Source organism: Pristis pectinata, chromosome 13 (assembly GCF_009764475.1).
Source record: "Pristis pectinata isolate sPriPec2 chromosome 13, sPriPec2.1.pri, whole genome shotgun sequence".
NCBI classification, from domain to species: domain Eukaryota; kingdom Metazoa; phylum Chordata; class Chondrichthyes; order Rhinopristiformes; family Pristidae; genus Pristis; species Pristis pectinata.
The window spans coordinates 26,934,339-26,951,962 of record NC_067417.1 but is presented as its reverse complement, the minus strand read 5'-3'; the positions used below and the strand labels follow the sequence as shown (position 1 = coordinate 26,951,962).

Sequence of the window (17,624 nt, the reverse complement as noted above, 5' to 3'; positions counted from 1 at the left end):
GTGAATCCTGTACCCCATCCACTTCTCTTCATCAATTGCTCCTTCAGCATCTAACTGTTAACATCCAACTGTTTGTCATTGTGGTTGTGATGAATGCAGTCTTTGCAACATTCAAATTCTCCCAAAATATTATCAGCTGTGATACTCTTTGGGGAACCCTGCAGCCCTGAAAGATACAATATACATGTAAATTATTTTAAACATGCCCACATGCACAGAATTCAGACTGCACATTTAAATTTCTATTTGTAGTGTATTTGCATTGAAAACTGAACCTCCACCTTCCACCTCTGAACTCTGGTTTAAAGGTGACTGTGAAACAAAAAGATTTGAATCAGTCAATGCAAATAGCCTGATTTGAATTTATGTACACTTGTTGCCAAGAGGGAAAAACAGCACAATGGTTCGGCTGGTATCTCAAACCATCTGACACTCAATGGCCGTGTACAGATGAATATGAATGCTTTGATACCACGTTCAGTTTGGATGAATTATCTGTGAATGTAAACATAGTAACAGTCAAATGCTGTCACATACTGTATGAAATCCTCACTAGACAACAGCAAGTTTACTGTTGTCCTCGGGTTTTATTTCCTTCTGAGATTTCTATTTTTTTAGCTTTCTTAGTTGTTTTTCAGTTTGCTTTAATAAGTTTTCCTAGTATTCAGCATGTTATTCTGTAAGAATAGATTGTAAGCTTTAAAACTGCATCATTCTTAAACCTGTTGCGTTATAGACAGGTCATGAATTCTTAAAAACTTCTTTTTTTGGTAATACATTAAATTCAATAAACATCTACAAATTAATTTCTCTTGTTAAATATATAAAGGAAAAATCTCTGCCTTTATCATCATTCTGTGTGCTTTGCAGCCTTTCAAAAGACTGGAAGATAGTTTGGTGTGTCTCATTTTTCTTTGTGGCCTTCAGTGAGGTTTCTTTCTAACAAACAACAGATGGGATTTTGTTTTGTAGTTGTTATTTTATGGTTGAGTCAGTTTTAGTGGTTGACAAGAGAAAGTAAAAATGATCTTGACTGCCTCTGAACTCTCCCACTGTCCAGCAGTGTTTCTGTTACTGCATCAGAAAGACAGCCAACTATTGGACATCAGATTTGCTCAGGGACAGTGGCAAGTTTTTTTAGGCTGAAAGCCAGAATTGGGTGTGCACCTCATCCATCTGTTTCCAACCTAAATCCAAATCTGTCGGCATCTAAGTCAAAATGATGTACAGACTTAGAATCTGAAACTCTATGATGGCTGGGTTGCAAAGTTATATATGCTTGCCTTTCAACTAAATAGGCCACCACAATTCAATTGGACTCCACCAAACCACTCTGACAAAGAGCCTTAGATCTGAAATTTTGACTCTGTTTCTCTTTCCACAGATGCTGCCTGGCCTGTTGAGTGTTTCCAGCATTTTCTGTTTTGAATTTCAGATTTTCATTTAACAAACACTTGTCCTGACAAAAATAAATTCCTACAGAGAAGTAAATCAGACCATAATTTTATGCTCACTAAAGTTAGTTGTTGCATTAATTCTGCACTCTAATCTCATGTTAGCTGATAGTAACCAAGGCAGAAATTTCAATCCCTTTGCAAACTACTCTATTTTTTTGTCACCCTTGGATTTCTTCTGGCCCTATTGTTCTACCACGTTCTTCATAACTTCCTGGCATGTCCATTCAAATTTTAAAACAGCTGGACATTATTTTATTTACTGCAATGTATTGTGAGTTCTTTCACATCTGTGTTAGAAGTACTAACTTCTCCTTTTCCTTAGGCATTCCCTTGGGGTTCAGGGTGACTTACTTCCACTCTGTTTTGTTTTAGGTTCTGAGGTGGCTGTTATAGGCGACTGTTGTAACTGCAGACTCTTCCACCGATATGGCAAGTCATGGGTGGAAAGGTGGACATCTTGTAAGGTGGTCTGCTCTTCCTGCTGCTTACACAGAACTTCTTGAAAAATGGATTTTAAGAATTTGTGACCTTTCTAGGTGGCAGCAGGTTTAAGAATGGTGCAGGTTTAAAGCTTAGGATGAAGTCCCACAGAATAACATGCTGGATATTAGTAAAACTCACAAAAGAAAATTGGAAAAACAATTTAAGAAAACTAAAAAAAACAGAGTAGAAATGCCAGGAGGAGATAAAACCCAAGGCCAGCTGTATACTTGCTGTGGTCTACTGAGGAACTCATACAGCGTGTGACAGCGTGTGACTTTTACTATGGATGAATTATCTGTGAATGTAAACAAACTTGAAGTTCTCATTACCATCCCAAATGCTCCATCCCCACTCAGTCACAGGCCAGAGATTCCAAGGAGTTGGTGAGGATGTCGCATTTCTTCAAGGGGGCTTGGAGCACATTCTTGAATTTTTTCTTCTCTCTGCCTGGTAGTCTCTTCCTGTGACAGAACTCGGCATAAAGCACCACCACGTCATGAGCATATGTGAAATACAAGTCCAATGTGCACCTCCATCAATGACTGCTCTTTTTTTAAAAACAAAATCCAGACAGCAATTTGCTCATACTATTAACGTTTTCAAAAGAGAAAACAAGAGGTTTTACTTGCGTTGATGAAAACACAGCAGGGTAAATTAAAATGAAGAAGAACGATTAAAAATGTTAATAGAAATGTTAAATGGTATAATCTCACTGGAGGCAAGTGGTTTCCAACTGCAATTGAATTCCTAATTAAAGCAATGACTGGTATTTATTGTGCAACATGCTTATTTGTGTAGACTGGCTGCTGCTGCTATGGAGCTGTGTCTGTTTCCCTGACTAAGCTCACGGGTTTATTGTACTATCACATTTTGAATTTAGTTTGTGAAATGCTCTTTCCACATTACTGCACTTACAAAAATATTCTCAGTTTTTTCATGTGTGTCCGTGCAATTTGAATTTTACAAACTGGTCGTTTAGAACATATTAAAGGTTATTTTTGCATGATTTCTGACCTAGGTCAAATCATGCAGAAAGAAGCAATGCAGCGGAGGCCTACATATCGGTTGGATAAATAATGATTTATGACACTCTATAATGAATAGTGAATATATGTAAAACAAAATTATATGAATTATTATTCTGACCGTGTGCAATTTTTTTGACCAGATTGGTTCATCTTTGTCACAGAAGATGAATCTGCTTAAACTGAAAGCCAGTGTTGTTTACTTTTTCTGAAATGTGTGTTGCTTTTCCTTTACGTGGTATCTTCTGTATGAATCCATACTGTAGGGATCCAATTACAGTTGCAGGTAATTACACATCTGCAACTAAATAACCAATTCTGTGTTGAAAAGGGAAGTTAGTAATTGTGGAATGATCGCAGTAATAGCTGTTGTAATAAACAACAAATCTTTTCAACATATTTGCATTGTAAATTTGTTTTGATTTGTCAGTAAATAAAGGTATGACCTTGAGGAGATGGTGTTTTGTATTAGTTTGGTTTTACACTCGATAATTAACAGTCACGCAACAAAGATCTGAGACACATTACCCCATCTGCAACTGGATCCGATTCTGTATCTTGCTTTGAAAAAAAAAGCAAACTAATGTTGCTGCATCAGAACACTGGAGACCTGACAGCTTTTTAAAATTTGAGTGGGTTCTTGAAAATTCTCCTCTCTAATAAATGAAAATGATTTTCTTCGCTTGAATAAAATGATGTTATAAAATGCTGTCAGTCAAATTACTCCAAAAAAACAGGGAAATTGAACCATTTGGCAAAGTCAGGAGATTAGGGGTGCTGAGAGTTGTATGCAAAAAATTCTTTTACAATTTGCCACTCTGCAATTTTGGGAAGATCGTAGGGAGTGGGTGGGGGAAACATGATTTTCAAAGCCATTATTAATTCATATTGGAACAATATCTTTGTTCGGGTGACGTGTTACATAATCTCAATGCTGGAAATTCGGTTACCTACGACCACAGGTCGAATAAATAATACCTTGTTTTGGGGAATTTTGCACACAGGAACATACTTGAATGAGCAAAAAAAACTGGTATAAAATAAGTCTACATATCTTTAACATTTTTGCAATCTACAGCCATTTTATATCTAGTTGTGACTCAGTTTAATCTAACAATGTAAAACAGGCAAATTCAATACAATAAATTTGTACTGCATTATAGAACCAAAAACATAATCAAAAGCAATATACCATCGCATGTTCTGCACAGAGGTGGTTGGTCGATCATCCCAATGCTGTTCTGACACTTCTCAGAAAATCCACCATCAAACTGCACCATAGCTGATACTAATTAGATACTCTCCCTCGGAGATGATCAAGTGCGTTGCTAGAGTATCAGGCTGGTGCAGGAGGGACTATTGCATGGTAAAGGGATGGGATTCATTAGTAGGTAGCTTAGTATGAGCTGCAGTTTGTATTTAACACGTGCCATACTTGACCGGGTACACCCTGATGTTATTGTAACTTGAAAGGTGAAAGGTACTGGATTTTATTGGAATTGTAATTGCTATTTCCTGGGAGCAGACATCATTTTGGGCAAGACCACAGGATAAAGGGAATTTCAACTTGGACAGCTGCTGGTGAACTGAGCATTTCAGTTGCCAATACTTGTGGTGTCAGGCCTGGATCATTTCAAAGGATAGACCTAATTAGTAGACCAGTAATCTAAGCACCCAAACAAATGTCCAGCAACTTCCTTATGATCTGAAGCTCAGCTGGGCAGCAGGAAAGTATGTCCGAGTAGGTAATGCTATGATAAATGGGGAAGATGTAGTGACAGTGGCTCATAATGTATAGGTGTTGTATGGAGGTTTAGATCAGGAGGCATCTTGGGGCCTCCACTTTGCCCATAGGTTGGTGCACAGAGGGATCTTAGTCTTCTAGTCCATCAAATGCAGAAAGTAAGCATGGTGGACAGAAACCAATTTGTCATGGCTATCATATGCCGGGCCTTATTGTGAGGGTGATTGGCTTGCTAAAGTAAATAATCTTTGCTGCAATTTACAGAGCTTTGATAAGACTGCACCTGGGCTATTTTACACTTCATAGTTTCATGAGATTGATTGCTGGGTTGAGGGGGATTTCCTAAAATGTGAAGTTCAATAAGACTGGCTTAAACTCTTGAATTGAGAAAAAAATGTGAGGTGATCGCATTGAGACATACAGGAGAATTGACAGGGTTCATATCAATAGGTTATTTGCTCAGATTGGAGAGTCTAGATGCAGGGAATGGTCTCAGAATAAGGAGTTGCCTCGTAAGACTGAGATGAGCAAGAATTTCTTCCTCAGAGGTTGGCAAATCCTTGTAATTCTCTAAGGGGAACAATGGATATGGGCATGTCCAGCAAAGTGGACTTAAGATACAGGATTATATTCAATGGTAGAACAGGCATGAAAAGCTCTTCCTTGTAGACTGTAGGACACCGGATAAATTAGTTGCATGAGGCTAACCAGCAAACAGCAGGAAACATGGTGAAGGGCCAGATTCAAGACTATATCAACCAGCCTGATTTCAACTATGCTAACCATCTATATCCCCTACACCATCCCACCCATGATTTCCACCAGATGGTGAGAGTTAATATTCAACTAGAGACATTACATATCATGAATCATTTCTTTTTGCAATTTGTGTAATCATTGTTCAGCCTATATTAATAACAGCTACAAGGTGCTGTATAAGAATTAATACTATCAAAACTTAGCTTGAAACAGGTTGAAAATGAATGAAAATCTGATTTTTATGCAGTTGTACCATGTACAAAATTTATAACAAAGAATCCTTCCATTATATTAAATCCATTTGTTTCATTCTCCCTTATAGCTATAGTTGAAGCATTATGAGGATGATTTGATGGTTGCAGTAGCAATGCTAGATAACGAGGTACTCGCAAAGAAAACAAATTAAATGCAACTTCACAAAACCTTTGCCATTTGGAAAAGTTGAGGAGAATTCTATTGTATGTTCTAGTCCAAAAGCATACTTATCCAGCATTTAGTTAAAGATTTTGCTTCAACATAGATCAGAAAAATCTGGGACACAGGCATACATACAACATGCAAATATCCTAAGAGAACCTAGCTTTCTCACTTCTGTATTAAGTCATATACTACAGATTCCCATTGGGTTGTCACGTTGTTGCTGTCGATACCCACTGCATAACTGACTTCAGTTGATGTATTCCTGACACCAGGGACTGCAACAATGACATCAAAAGGCAGCTTTGGTCGCTAAGGAGTTAAAATATCTTACTTTTGACTTCCTTAAAATTACTAACTATTCATTTGCTATTGGTATGAGTTCTAATATGCCTGTTACAGTTCATCATTTTGATTCTTTTGTGTAGCTTAGATTGTCGGAAATCTTAATCTTGGAAATTCTGTGCAATATTTGGAATTTCAACCCCAATGTTTTAAAGTAATGTTACAGGAAACCATGACATATCCTATGTATTTTAAAAACAATTTATTAGAATAATGACATCCTTATGGAATCATCAATCATGTGGTTAAGACATAATTGCTGGTAAACCATAAAGATTATATTTTTATTATACAAAGATTGCATTTGTGTGGATAATATTGTTTTTGGGCTTAAATTAATTCAATTAATGTCTGGCTAATATGTTTTATATTATAATATTATGCTTATCAAATTCTATAAAGATGCACGTTTTGATTAGGGATCAGATTCTGCCTTGTCTTTCCTGAGATTCTTTTTAAATGATCTACAGGGACACACTCTACAAACAGGGTTTCATCTCATAGTATTCCCAGGCTGGATCCAATGAACAGAGAGCAGTGTAGCTGTTAATAAGGGTATTCATCATGAGACTGACTATTTTTGGCGTTGTCTATGACAGTCTCAGTAACTTACAATTGTCCCTTGAATATGAACTTATCATTTAATTACGCACTGAGAGACTGCCTTCATTTCAACCTGTAAGTTAGGTTAGTTAAGCTCACAGCAATTCTCCAGCCAATCAAACTGTGATTGGATCAACCTCAGACAGCCATTGCTTTGCTACTTGTGAAAAATCTTTTACCTAGTCCATTTTAATCTGCCTATTGTAACATGATTATTTAAAACACTGGTAAACTGTAGATCTGCAGATAGTAAGGAATATGATATATGCTGCTGAGCTATGTAGTACCAGGAGTTTTTTATTATTGCCAACAAAAACATGTTCCTGGTTATTGTACATAAATACTCCTCAACAAAATAACTGCTTCATAATATCATAAACTATGAATAAGTTTATCCCAAAAAGTTTGGCATTTCTTTTATTTGTTTGATAGTTAGAATAACAAGCCAAAGAAGAGCTCTAAATTTGGAACACCAGAAGTCAAAAGTTATTAGCAACTTGCATTACAAAATCTGTTTTTTTGCCCAACCGGTCATCTAGAAGATACTCAAAATATATCACAAAGGCAAGTTTAGTCTGTGAACTTTTACCTGTTTCAGTGAAATTAAAAACAGAACTTGTGCTAAGTGCTGAAAAGACCACGGGTCTTACTTAATGCACCATAATATCAACAATTGCTGGAAAGCATCTTTGCAAAAATAAAATTCAATTCAACATGATTTTTTTCCTTCTGGTTTGAATGTTCCATTTGATTTCTAGTTCGTAAAAATGTCAAGTTTTTATTCTTTAAGTTTTAATTTTAGCAATTTAAATCTATAGAAAACAAAATGTGAGCTAATCAGCCTTACATTTCAAATGCTCCCATTCTATCGTCTCATGTCCAATTAACACTGTGCAGCTTTCTGTCATGATGCACTGTGAGCTGTCTATAATGACATTCAAGAAGACATCATATTGAGGACAGATTTTTAAACATACAAAGAATAACCGTATTCTTACATATTATAGCTGGGTTACATATTTGGCAGAGTTACTTTAAAAATATAAGTATGCACATGCACAAATATAAAAGGAGCATGAATAGGAGAAAGAGACTACAGCATAGGCAATATATAGGCTGAAGACGTTTATATATTTATGTCTGTTTATATACATCTATTTATAATATGAAAACAATGAATCTATTCTTTAGACATTTCTGCTACCAGCTAAATGGCAAACCATCTCATTAGTCTGCTCTAAACATTTTCAATAAAATATCATGCTGAGACCAAAGAATTCAAACCATGTGTTGCTGTGAGTGGAATATTTAGGAAAGTCACATCATTAGTTTGAGGGGCCACTTTTGATTTTAATATTGTTAAATAATTACCTCAATGTGTGCTTGATCACAATCACAAAATTAAGTTGATACAGTGAAAACACTGGAAATTATGAAAATTAAAACAGGTCTTAATTTCACATGGATTGGGGGGAAAAGTTAACAGAGAAAAATGGGGGAAACACAAGAAATCAATGCATCCTCTTTTAATTCTACTTTCTTGACTTCTACACTCTGTCAAAATAACCTTTCAAAGAAGTCTGATTGGGATCTGGCTCATCACACTGTCACCAACTCACTTTTCATTAGACTGTTACTCTCTGTTAGCCTAGCCAAGCAGAAGAACTCAAACACATGCGCAAATTAAATCGACATCCAAACTCCTCCAATATACAAAGCAATTTAAATGATATTCATTAGAGCGATGACAAGTCCTGATGAGGCTTTCAAGAGCTGAGTCCTTCAGCTTTTGCAGACTCCGTTTCATGACCACTGAGGCGTAACCAAGGCGACTGTACCTTCAGAAAAGCTGACAATTTTACTGTGCTTCCTGACACACCTTCCTCTTCTGCATTCAATACTTACCCATAGATTTAAAGCAAGTCCTTTGCATAGTCCAGACACTGCATGTTCCTGCCAAAATCTTCAGGCTTTAATATAAAGGCCACTTAATTGTAACAATACTATGTACTTTTAAAATAGCACAGGACCAACTTCAGATCTTTGCCTTCCAGTACAATGTTATAGATGACATATAGTTTAATTCGACTTAACATGGCTGTGCTACGAACCACTGAAAAGCATTTATCTTGTTTGCAATAAAATTTGAACCAGTGGGAACTGATTTTTTTATGATTTTTTTTCAAAACTATGAGATCAACATTTAACCTTTTTTTTAGATTTAATTATAGCAATCAATGTCAATAAGAGCTTTAATAAAACAAGAAATATAAATAATCAAGATGTAAAGTTGCTAGATTTGCAAGACCTTATACCTATTTCTAAATTGTGTCCAAGAAAGGATGTAGAAAGCATAATCTGAGAACGTACAGACCTATTGCTAATGTGACTATTCTGATCTGCACTGCTTCGGCCAAGCAGTTCATAGTACTAGGGTATTAAATAATAAAATGGCAAGAGTCCATTCCAGTTCTTCCCCTATATGTTCTCTATTAAGTGTACACATTAAGAGCACAGCATAGTATATGTTGAATACACACTGACAAGGTACTAATCATTCAGTGCTTAGCCATCTCTTCACCCTGCCCCATTAATTGCAATGCAGGGCAGTGAAGTATCACTTCTTTGAAGTGATGCTACTTCTGTACAATGACCCCTTCTGCAAATGTATTGAGCTTGTAGCTACTGACAATGAGAGGGTAATCACACTTAATAGTTTAAATGTCATTTTAGCTGCAAATGCCCCTTTCTTCAGGGTCAGGCAAATGGCTGGGGACATAACCTGAACCATGGTCCCAGGAGAGAGGATATTACCAGGATTTTTAGTTAAACAGAATTATCCATACCTACATATCTCCCTAAGGAGATAATGGTCAGCATTCATATTGACTAATGCATAAGTGTTCAGCAAAGTATGGTGCAATTAAATACCAGACACTCCTCTTTAACCAATTCTTGTTCTCTGGAACTACTGGATTTTCTGAACTACAATCATGCCTCTAATTTTAACTCATTGATAGCTGGCGCACAGTTCTCTTAACTTTGATTTATCCAGAGTGAAAGGTTGCCTCCAGAACAGTGCAGATAATTGGATGTATATTGTCCTTTCAATCCATTGTTGGCTTTGCAAGATATCTCATATTAATCACTGCTGTCCGACAGAATGCCTGATATTCAATGCACAACACCCTTGAGTGTGAAAATGTAATCTGAGGCTGCACAACAATGAAAATGAGAGCTGACAATTAAAGATGTATTCATGCAAAGGCTGGGAATTTCCTTGGAGCTCTCCCATTCCACTACTGTTTGCCAGCAGTTTAATGAAAATCCCTTCATTTATTTTGCCTTCTGCTGATTTTAAGTGTTTTTACACTGCATTAATTAACATGAGATTTTGAAGATAAATATCTGTGACCTTGCAGAATCCAGCTGCTTTTGGCACTAGGTCATTTAGTTCCACTGTGAGAGCCCTTGACCTGTAACAGATATCATTGTGTTTCCAGCCCCCTGCTGATCATTTGGTATAGATAGCCTCCATGGCTGCGTAATAACTAGATAATAACAGATCGTCAGGATTGTCAAATTGGGTTTCCTCATTGCTGAAAACGGCTGCAAAGTTCACTTGAGCTGTGGACATTCTGCTAATTGCATTAGCAATTTGTCTACAACTGAAATGATATGACTTTAAAGCTTTGAACAATTTTCTGTGAGTGTGCAGCTATTTTCATGTGTATAAATGCTTGTGATATTTTTTTCTTCACATTTCCAAGTGGAAATAAGGACAATGTCATGTGGTAATGTTTTCATTGGACAGGATGTATATGCAGACACATAAACACACAGACACAAAATGAATGGCATTAACCAATAATCACCACTCAGACTGGCCACACTTTTTACAAGGGTATGGAATTCCTACGTTGGATTTTGCAACATGTATATTTCTTTTTATTGTATCCTGTTACATTCATACACTGTTTTTGTTGCAGTGGTCCAGAGTGCTTTTGTACAATAATCGATTATGTTAACATATAAAATATTTTCAGTAGAAAAGATGTTGACATTGTAACAAAATTTAAATAAACAATTTTAAGGAAATTAAGAAGACAATGTTGACTTTACATGGAATTCAAATTGCAACTACTTTCTGAATTTAACACTCAGGTTAATTGCAGCTACCGCTCCTGTTTTACATGTTTAAGAACACGGCTCAGCAGAATCCTAGAAATTGTGTAATTAAATTCTCAAATATATAAAACAACCAGAATTTGCCTGCTAACATGTACAGAACATATGCACAGTATGTATATCCGTTGTATTTGACCATGGAAAGCAGGTGACAATTAAAAATCCATTTAAAGTCCAGCAAATACAAAGTGGGATTGAACATTTAAGCTGATTGTGAAAGCTGTCCAGTATATATAGTGTTTCTGGTAAAGAGGTTTAGGGAAGAATCTCAGATAAATCTCAATGTTTTTTGAGCAACACAAATCACATACAAAAGAGGGGTAAAAATTGCAAAAAGCAATCCTGAAGTTTCAATCGGCTTCATGGTTTTTCATCAAGTAACCACTCATTAGATGTTTGTTAGTATCACAGTCAAGCTTGCTGGGTATGGTGGATTTTAGATTATGCCCAATTTTTAAACATAACTCATGGCTCCCTGTCATCCAGAGCTGGTGTAGCGCCTGCAAGAGAGACAGTTGACTGGGACAAAGTCAAGATCATTGAAAAGATCATTATGTACAGGACATAAAATATTATTACAAAAACTGAGACTGCATGCACAAATGTTGGTAGTTTTGTTTGTTAGTTACTAATCCTTTATTAAGTTATCCTTTGGTTTACTATAACCACTCTGTGGTCACAGACGGGACTATGCTCCTTGGTAGTTGGTTTCTGCTAATTTTATCTTAGCAGATAGCTCTCTAAGCCGTGGCATATTGATTTCTTGTTGTGAAGTGCACTGTTCAAGCTCCATTTAAGATTTTCATCTTGTATGTAGCCCTGAGCACATCATAGTGCCATAAATTAGGTAAATTGCACATTTATCACAAATGTTATTTTAAGATACTGTGTAAATGTGACGGCTAGAAGATATACATTGTGTCGGAACAAGCCAGTTCTTGGGTGGGGTTACAGTTAGGTCTTCCTAGCGCACCTGTGAATTAAGGCCTTTCGAAAGGTGCTAACCCCTAAAGCATCTCTCTGTAAGTGCTCCAGTTATCTGACAAATAATGCTTTGAGCAAAACCCTTGCCTGACAGGGCCATAAACCCACTCAAACTCCAGCTTGGAATATGTAATATCTTTACTAGTAATGTGCTCATTACCTGTAGCACCCTAAATGTAGACTATAGTGTGAAAGCAACACAAAATTATTGTAAAATGTTTTAATGGTGCAGTAGGAAAAAAAGTTATGTGAATGACAATAATGGTGTTTCACTTCCAGCAACAAAACAGGGCACAGAGTGCATTACAGTATCTGTGCTGTTTACATGCCTATTTTATACATATATTCTTGTATGGTGTCAGCTGTCAGTTATTTCTGCAAATTAACTGAAAAAAATGGAGATGAACAGACTCACTCAGTGTGCTGGTAACCACGGGTTACCTTTTATATGCCAAAATATAAAGATGCAGTAGGGAATCATGGGAGGATAATTAGGCAGAACAAAACTTACCAATCAAAGGCATTCTACACATGATGATCATTAAAATAACAAGTGAGAGTGCTCATAAATAAGTAAAGGAGGTTACATCATGGAATGCCTTTTTACATTTGTAGCAGGATCTCATAGCATAAACCTTTTGAAGGATTTTGTATATTACTGTTGAAGGAATACAGTACAAGTTGTTTTTTTTTCTAATTTTATTAACCCTTCAAGCACTGCCTATTCATTTTAGCTCTGAACATGGTTGGTTGATTTCCGTTAAATAATACATTTGAAAATTATATTGTGTAATGTCATCTGGACAAATATCATGACAATGAACTGAATAAAGACCAATGCAGATCATTGTTTTAATAATGGCTTTCAGTCAGTGATCTGAAAAATAAGAATGCAGCCAATTTGTTTTTGCAACTTAATGCAGAAGTGCTTCAGCAGTGCTCGGAGGGTTAAAGGTTAAAGGCTGAGAAATACCAGCACACTTAAGTCATATGAGAAAGTGCACCAGGTTCAGTATTAAATGCTTAACTAAATTGTCCATTACGCATGCAGCTTAATGCATCTGAGCGATACACAGCAACTAAATCCAATTTACACAAAATTCCAAACACTTACCATTTTTACCCTTGTAATCAACCAGTAACAATAGCTGATTACGTGCTTCCATTAAACACTGTACAGTTATATAAAAGAGTTCAGATCAGAGTGCTACTCTGCAATAAATCAAGAACATGTGCCAAGAGTTGTTACAGTAGCTTTAAGGCTTCTTTCAGAGTTGTCCTCAAAGCAAACAGTTAGGTTACTAAAGTAAATGCTACTGTTTCTCTAGCTCTATAACATACAGAAGATGGTCCTCTGGTGATTTGCCATGAGTTTTACTGAGATGCAGTTTAACTGCATGCTTACTGGCAAAAGTCCGATTACAAAGTTTGCACTGGAAAGTTATACCAGTCTCATCGTCTTGAGATGGCAACACCAATTTTTCAGAGGGCAGTTTTGCATGTGTAATCTGGCTGCTTATCTGTTCACTAGAAAGTTTTGATAAGTCTCGTAACCTGAAGCCTAAGTGTGATTCTAAGTGACTGATATAGGTAGAAGGAGTTCTGATCTGTGATGCACAATCATTACAAAAAAACACTGGATGACCAGAGTCCAGGTTTTTAAGAAATTTTGTTCCACCTGTCCTTCGAAGCTGGTACTTGACATTGGCTAACCAGTGGCTGATTGTTGTCATGGAGAGTCCTGTAAACCTTGAGATGTGCATTCTTTCCTGTGGGCTGAGGTCCGACATAATGAACTTCCCATCTGTGGTTTGTCTCAGGCTGGCTGCAAACTGGGCCTGCAGTATGAGCAAATGCTGTGGGTTCCAGTTTGACTGCCGACCTTTGCGTTTCTGAGCTGGCGAAATCTCCTCTGGCTCCTCCATAGTGCTACCATCCACCTCAGATTTGTCTGAAATGCTCGTAGGTGTAGAAGATTTTGATGTGTGACTTCCTGTCAGGTTTTTCAGCATATCAGATATATCTGACAAGGCATTCTCGCGTAGCGGCGAGTTTGACATGAATGACACGACTGCAGATGTCTTTGCTGTTGTCACAGTGGATGAAGAAGATGTTGACGACGGGGATGTGGATGACAAAAGCACTGAACCCAAAGAACCACTTTTGTCACTCTTGGCTTTCGTCAAATCAATGGGCTGGTCACTGCTGACATGATAGAAATAACGGTCCACGGGCTCTGCTTTTTTGGCCTGCAAAATTGGTGCGGCCACAGCAGCCTTTTCTGCCAAGCTATTACTCATTTTGTAAAGCATGCTCATAGGGTCCAGGGTAGGCAGTGTAGGTTTAGCTGCTTTCCCCAAGTGAACATTCATAACGGACTGCAATGCACTTAATGGATTAACAAAAGGTTGTTCAGGAGGATGATCTGTAATAATTGCGGTGCTAGTGCACATAGGATTTGTAGTGAGTTTTAAGGCCTCTGTACCATTCTCTAAATGATCCTTCGATGGACTCTCTTTAGCAGTGTCCTTCTGATTGTTGGAAATACTTTCATGGCTCTTAGGACTTGCGTCTTTCGAAGTCTCGCATTTCTGTTGTTCCCCTGCTTCACTGCCACATGGGGAAGGTGTCCCATGTTTCAGTCGGGATAATTTATTCTCTGGCTCTTTACTTTTCTCTTCAGTTTTTGCTACCTTCTCTGTGACTTTCTTCACCAGCTCTTCCATAGCATGGAAATTGTTTTTTGGTACAGGAGAGTTCTGACTGCTGGGTGGTGAAACCAGTGGCTGGCTCTTTGGAGATGCCATACCATCTATGTTGCTATATGCTGATTTCAATTGTGTATTCTTCCCTGATGAACCAAATGGTAACTTCATTATATTAGGGAGCTGGTAGGCAGCATGAATACTGGGATAGCCACTCCAGCTCGGAGTCCCATTCTGAGCTTTGTTAATAGCAGAGGTCACTGTATTTTCTAAAGACTTTAGGATGTCTAGGCCCCCTTTAGGATTTTCTTCCAGGTCTTCTTCTGTCAGATACTGATACTTGGAGGAAATGTCATATTTTTCCTCCTCTTCACAGACTTTTTCTTTCTCTTTAACTTTATCTTCATCGCTTTCAGAATCTTTTTCAACTTCCCTTTTCACTTCAAGGTTTAATTTTGGTGAGACGCTGGCGGGGGTACTTAATGATGATGTGAAAGCGCTTGCTGCTAGAGGAACGGACTGCACCTTATCTTCTAGGATAGCTGATACTGGCGTCGGCGTCGGCGTCTGTGGCGCTTCAACCATCTGCTTCCCTTTCTTGATTGCGGAATTGGTCACTTTAACAAAATGTCCAGTCACCATCATATGTGCAGTCAGTTCCTGCAAAGTATCATGAGAGCTCCCACACTCCATACACTTGAGGATTTGAGACTTCCTCGCCTCAAACTGCCAGGCATAGCTGGCACCATTCTGGTGTCCATAGCGGTTATTTGGTGTGACATAGGGATTTGAGGACTTCTGTAGTGCATCACTTGTGTCAGAGAAAGATGTTTTTGGTGTACCACCTGTGGAATCTGGAGAACTAGGCAACTCAAGCTCAAGCAGCGGCCTTTTCCTGGTGGAAGGGAGAACCTTTGTGGAAATTGGTGTCACGGGTTCCTTCAGAGGCACTTTCTGATAGTGTTTTGTTTTGATCATGTGCACACTTAAGTCCTGAAGAGACTCAAATGAATGACCACAGTACATGCACTTTAGAACCTTCTGAGCATCTTCCTTTCCCTCCATCTCCAACAACGAGCGTTTACGGGGCTTGGACCATTTTTTAGGATTGTTATTGTCAGTTTCATTGTTTTCATCTCGGTAATGTCCAGTTTCATTCATGTGCACAGTCAGCTCCACCAAGGTGTCATAAGCAGCACTGCAGTCTTTACAGCGGAATTTGCTGGCCCCGCTGAAAATGGAGCCATAGAGCTTGCTGCTTTGTCTATACAACTGCACTGTGCTGAAGAGGCTTGGCTCCTGCATAAACCTGGTCTGAGAGACTTGCTGCAATGTCTTGGACATAGCAGACTGATGCCAGTCAAAGCTGCCACTCTCACAACTGCTGCTGCTGCTGCTACTGCTGCTGCTGCTGCTGCCACCATTTGTCACCGGCTCGCTCGGCTGGTTGAGGCCCAGACTCAGAGACGACCAGTAGGAATTTGATAGGATATTGTTGTATATTGCTTTCATTTGTTCTAAACTATCCTGCACTCCTCCTTCTTCAGGTGCTCCACCACCCTCCTTACTTTCATCTTCATTCTTTATGGAGTTGCTTTCAAAGTCTGCCAATCGATCACTGGTCTCGCTGACATGTGACGTGCTGTCCATCTCCTGGCCGGAATACTCAGCAGCTGGAGAGTCCTGGTAGCTAGGAGATTCCTTGCTAAATTCCTGCTCGTTGCACATGTACTTTGAGGATGATTCCCCATCAGCTCCAGATTCACTAGCTTCAGCTTCCTCGTCCCCTAATACTGCTGCCTTCAATTCGTCTGAAACATAAGCTGTATTAAAAGAAGAAAAAGGGAGAAAGAGAGAACAGTTTTAAGTTAATTTCTGCTTGTGTGGATCAAAATTAAATGTGGCAAAACATCATAACTGGTAACATCTGCTGCAAAGTTAGACACTTAAAATGTAGTGTTTCTTGGGTGCATAAAATCGTCTCTTCAAATGTGATTTGCCACCTTATTCTTCTCAAGGGGCAACAGCTTGAAATTAAAACTAAATTTGAAATTAATGAAGCAAATTCTGGAGGTGGCATTCATTTCAAAAGTAATAAATTACATGTATCAACCTCAGAGACAGCAGTTCCTTTCTGTCAATTAATATGTCTTGTGCTTCTTCTACCCCGAATGCATTTCCAAGCCGAGGCATTCACAATTTAAATTTTGTAACCATTATAAATTTCTGCTTTTCAAATCTTAGTCAATTCCAAACACTGCAGTTAAAACACAGCTTGAAATATATAGATTGACTATCTGCATTTGGGTTTCACGTTTCAAAACCATGAAGAAATAGAGGGCTGTATCCATGTTTGCCCTTCTATACTTCAAAATTCTACTATGGAAGAACAGATGGTTGAAAAATTCTGTACTGACTAATCACTGCTACATACAGGTTTATGGAAGAATGTTACTTTCGACCCACTGACATTTAAGTGTGCATCATTTTAATCAGACTTTCACTCTGTCAAAACAGTGAAATGCATGCATGCCTGCAGATGTCAGAAATGGGTGTAGAAAAAAAGCTTTTGGAAAATATGACAATAACAAGATTGCCAAGTTTTGGTATAAGATTTGATGTTTTCATGCTGCAGTAATTTTCTTTGAATAAATTTATAAAATGCTACTGAAAACCCATGAGAGGAGTGAGGTGTATGAAAATGTATGTTGTTTATATTACATGGTTTTTACATTCCAGTTTAGATTTTTTCACCATTAGTGACGATAGAAAAAAGTATCAGCACTGAATGCAAAATCATTTACTGTAAAAACTCATTCTCATTTCATAATTAGTTCAGTAAAATTGAACTCAATTCACTGGAATTAAATAAACCACTGCAATTCACAAGGAAAATTGTGAAGAGGAAAAGGAA

At 37.8% G+C, this 17,624-nt stretch overlaps 1 protein-coding gene across 4 annotated transcripts in view; it reads right to left on the bottom strand.

Annotated features, from left to right (window-relative positions):
• Positions 1-10,536: 10,536 nt before the first annotated feature.
• The window catches only part of tshz3b (teashirt zinc finger homeobox 3b), a 65,779-nt gene continuing 58,691 nt past the window's right edge, over positions 10,537-17,624 (bottom strand). For 3 of the 4 annotated variants that reach the window (XM_052028236.1, XM_052028237.1, XM_052028238.1), the window contains exon 3: positions 10,537-16,533. In XM_052028236.1, coding sequence (XP_051884196.1) covers positions 13,319-16,533 — 3,215 coding nt within the window. In that variant the 3' untranslated portion in view covers positions 10,537-13,318. The remainder of the gene's footprint in view (positions 16,534-17,624) is intronic. The other variant, XR_007957346.1, reaches the window with a different exon arrangement.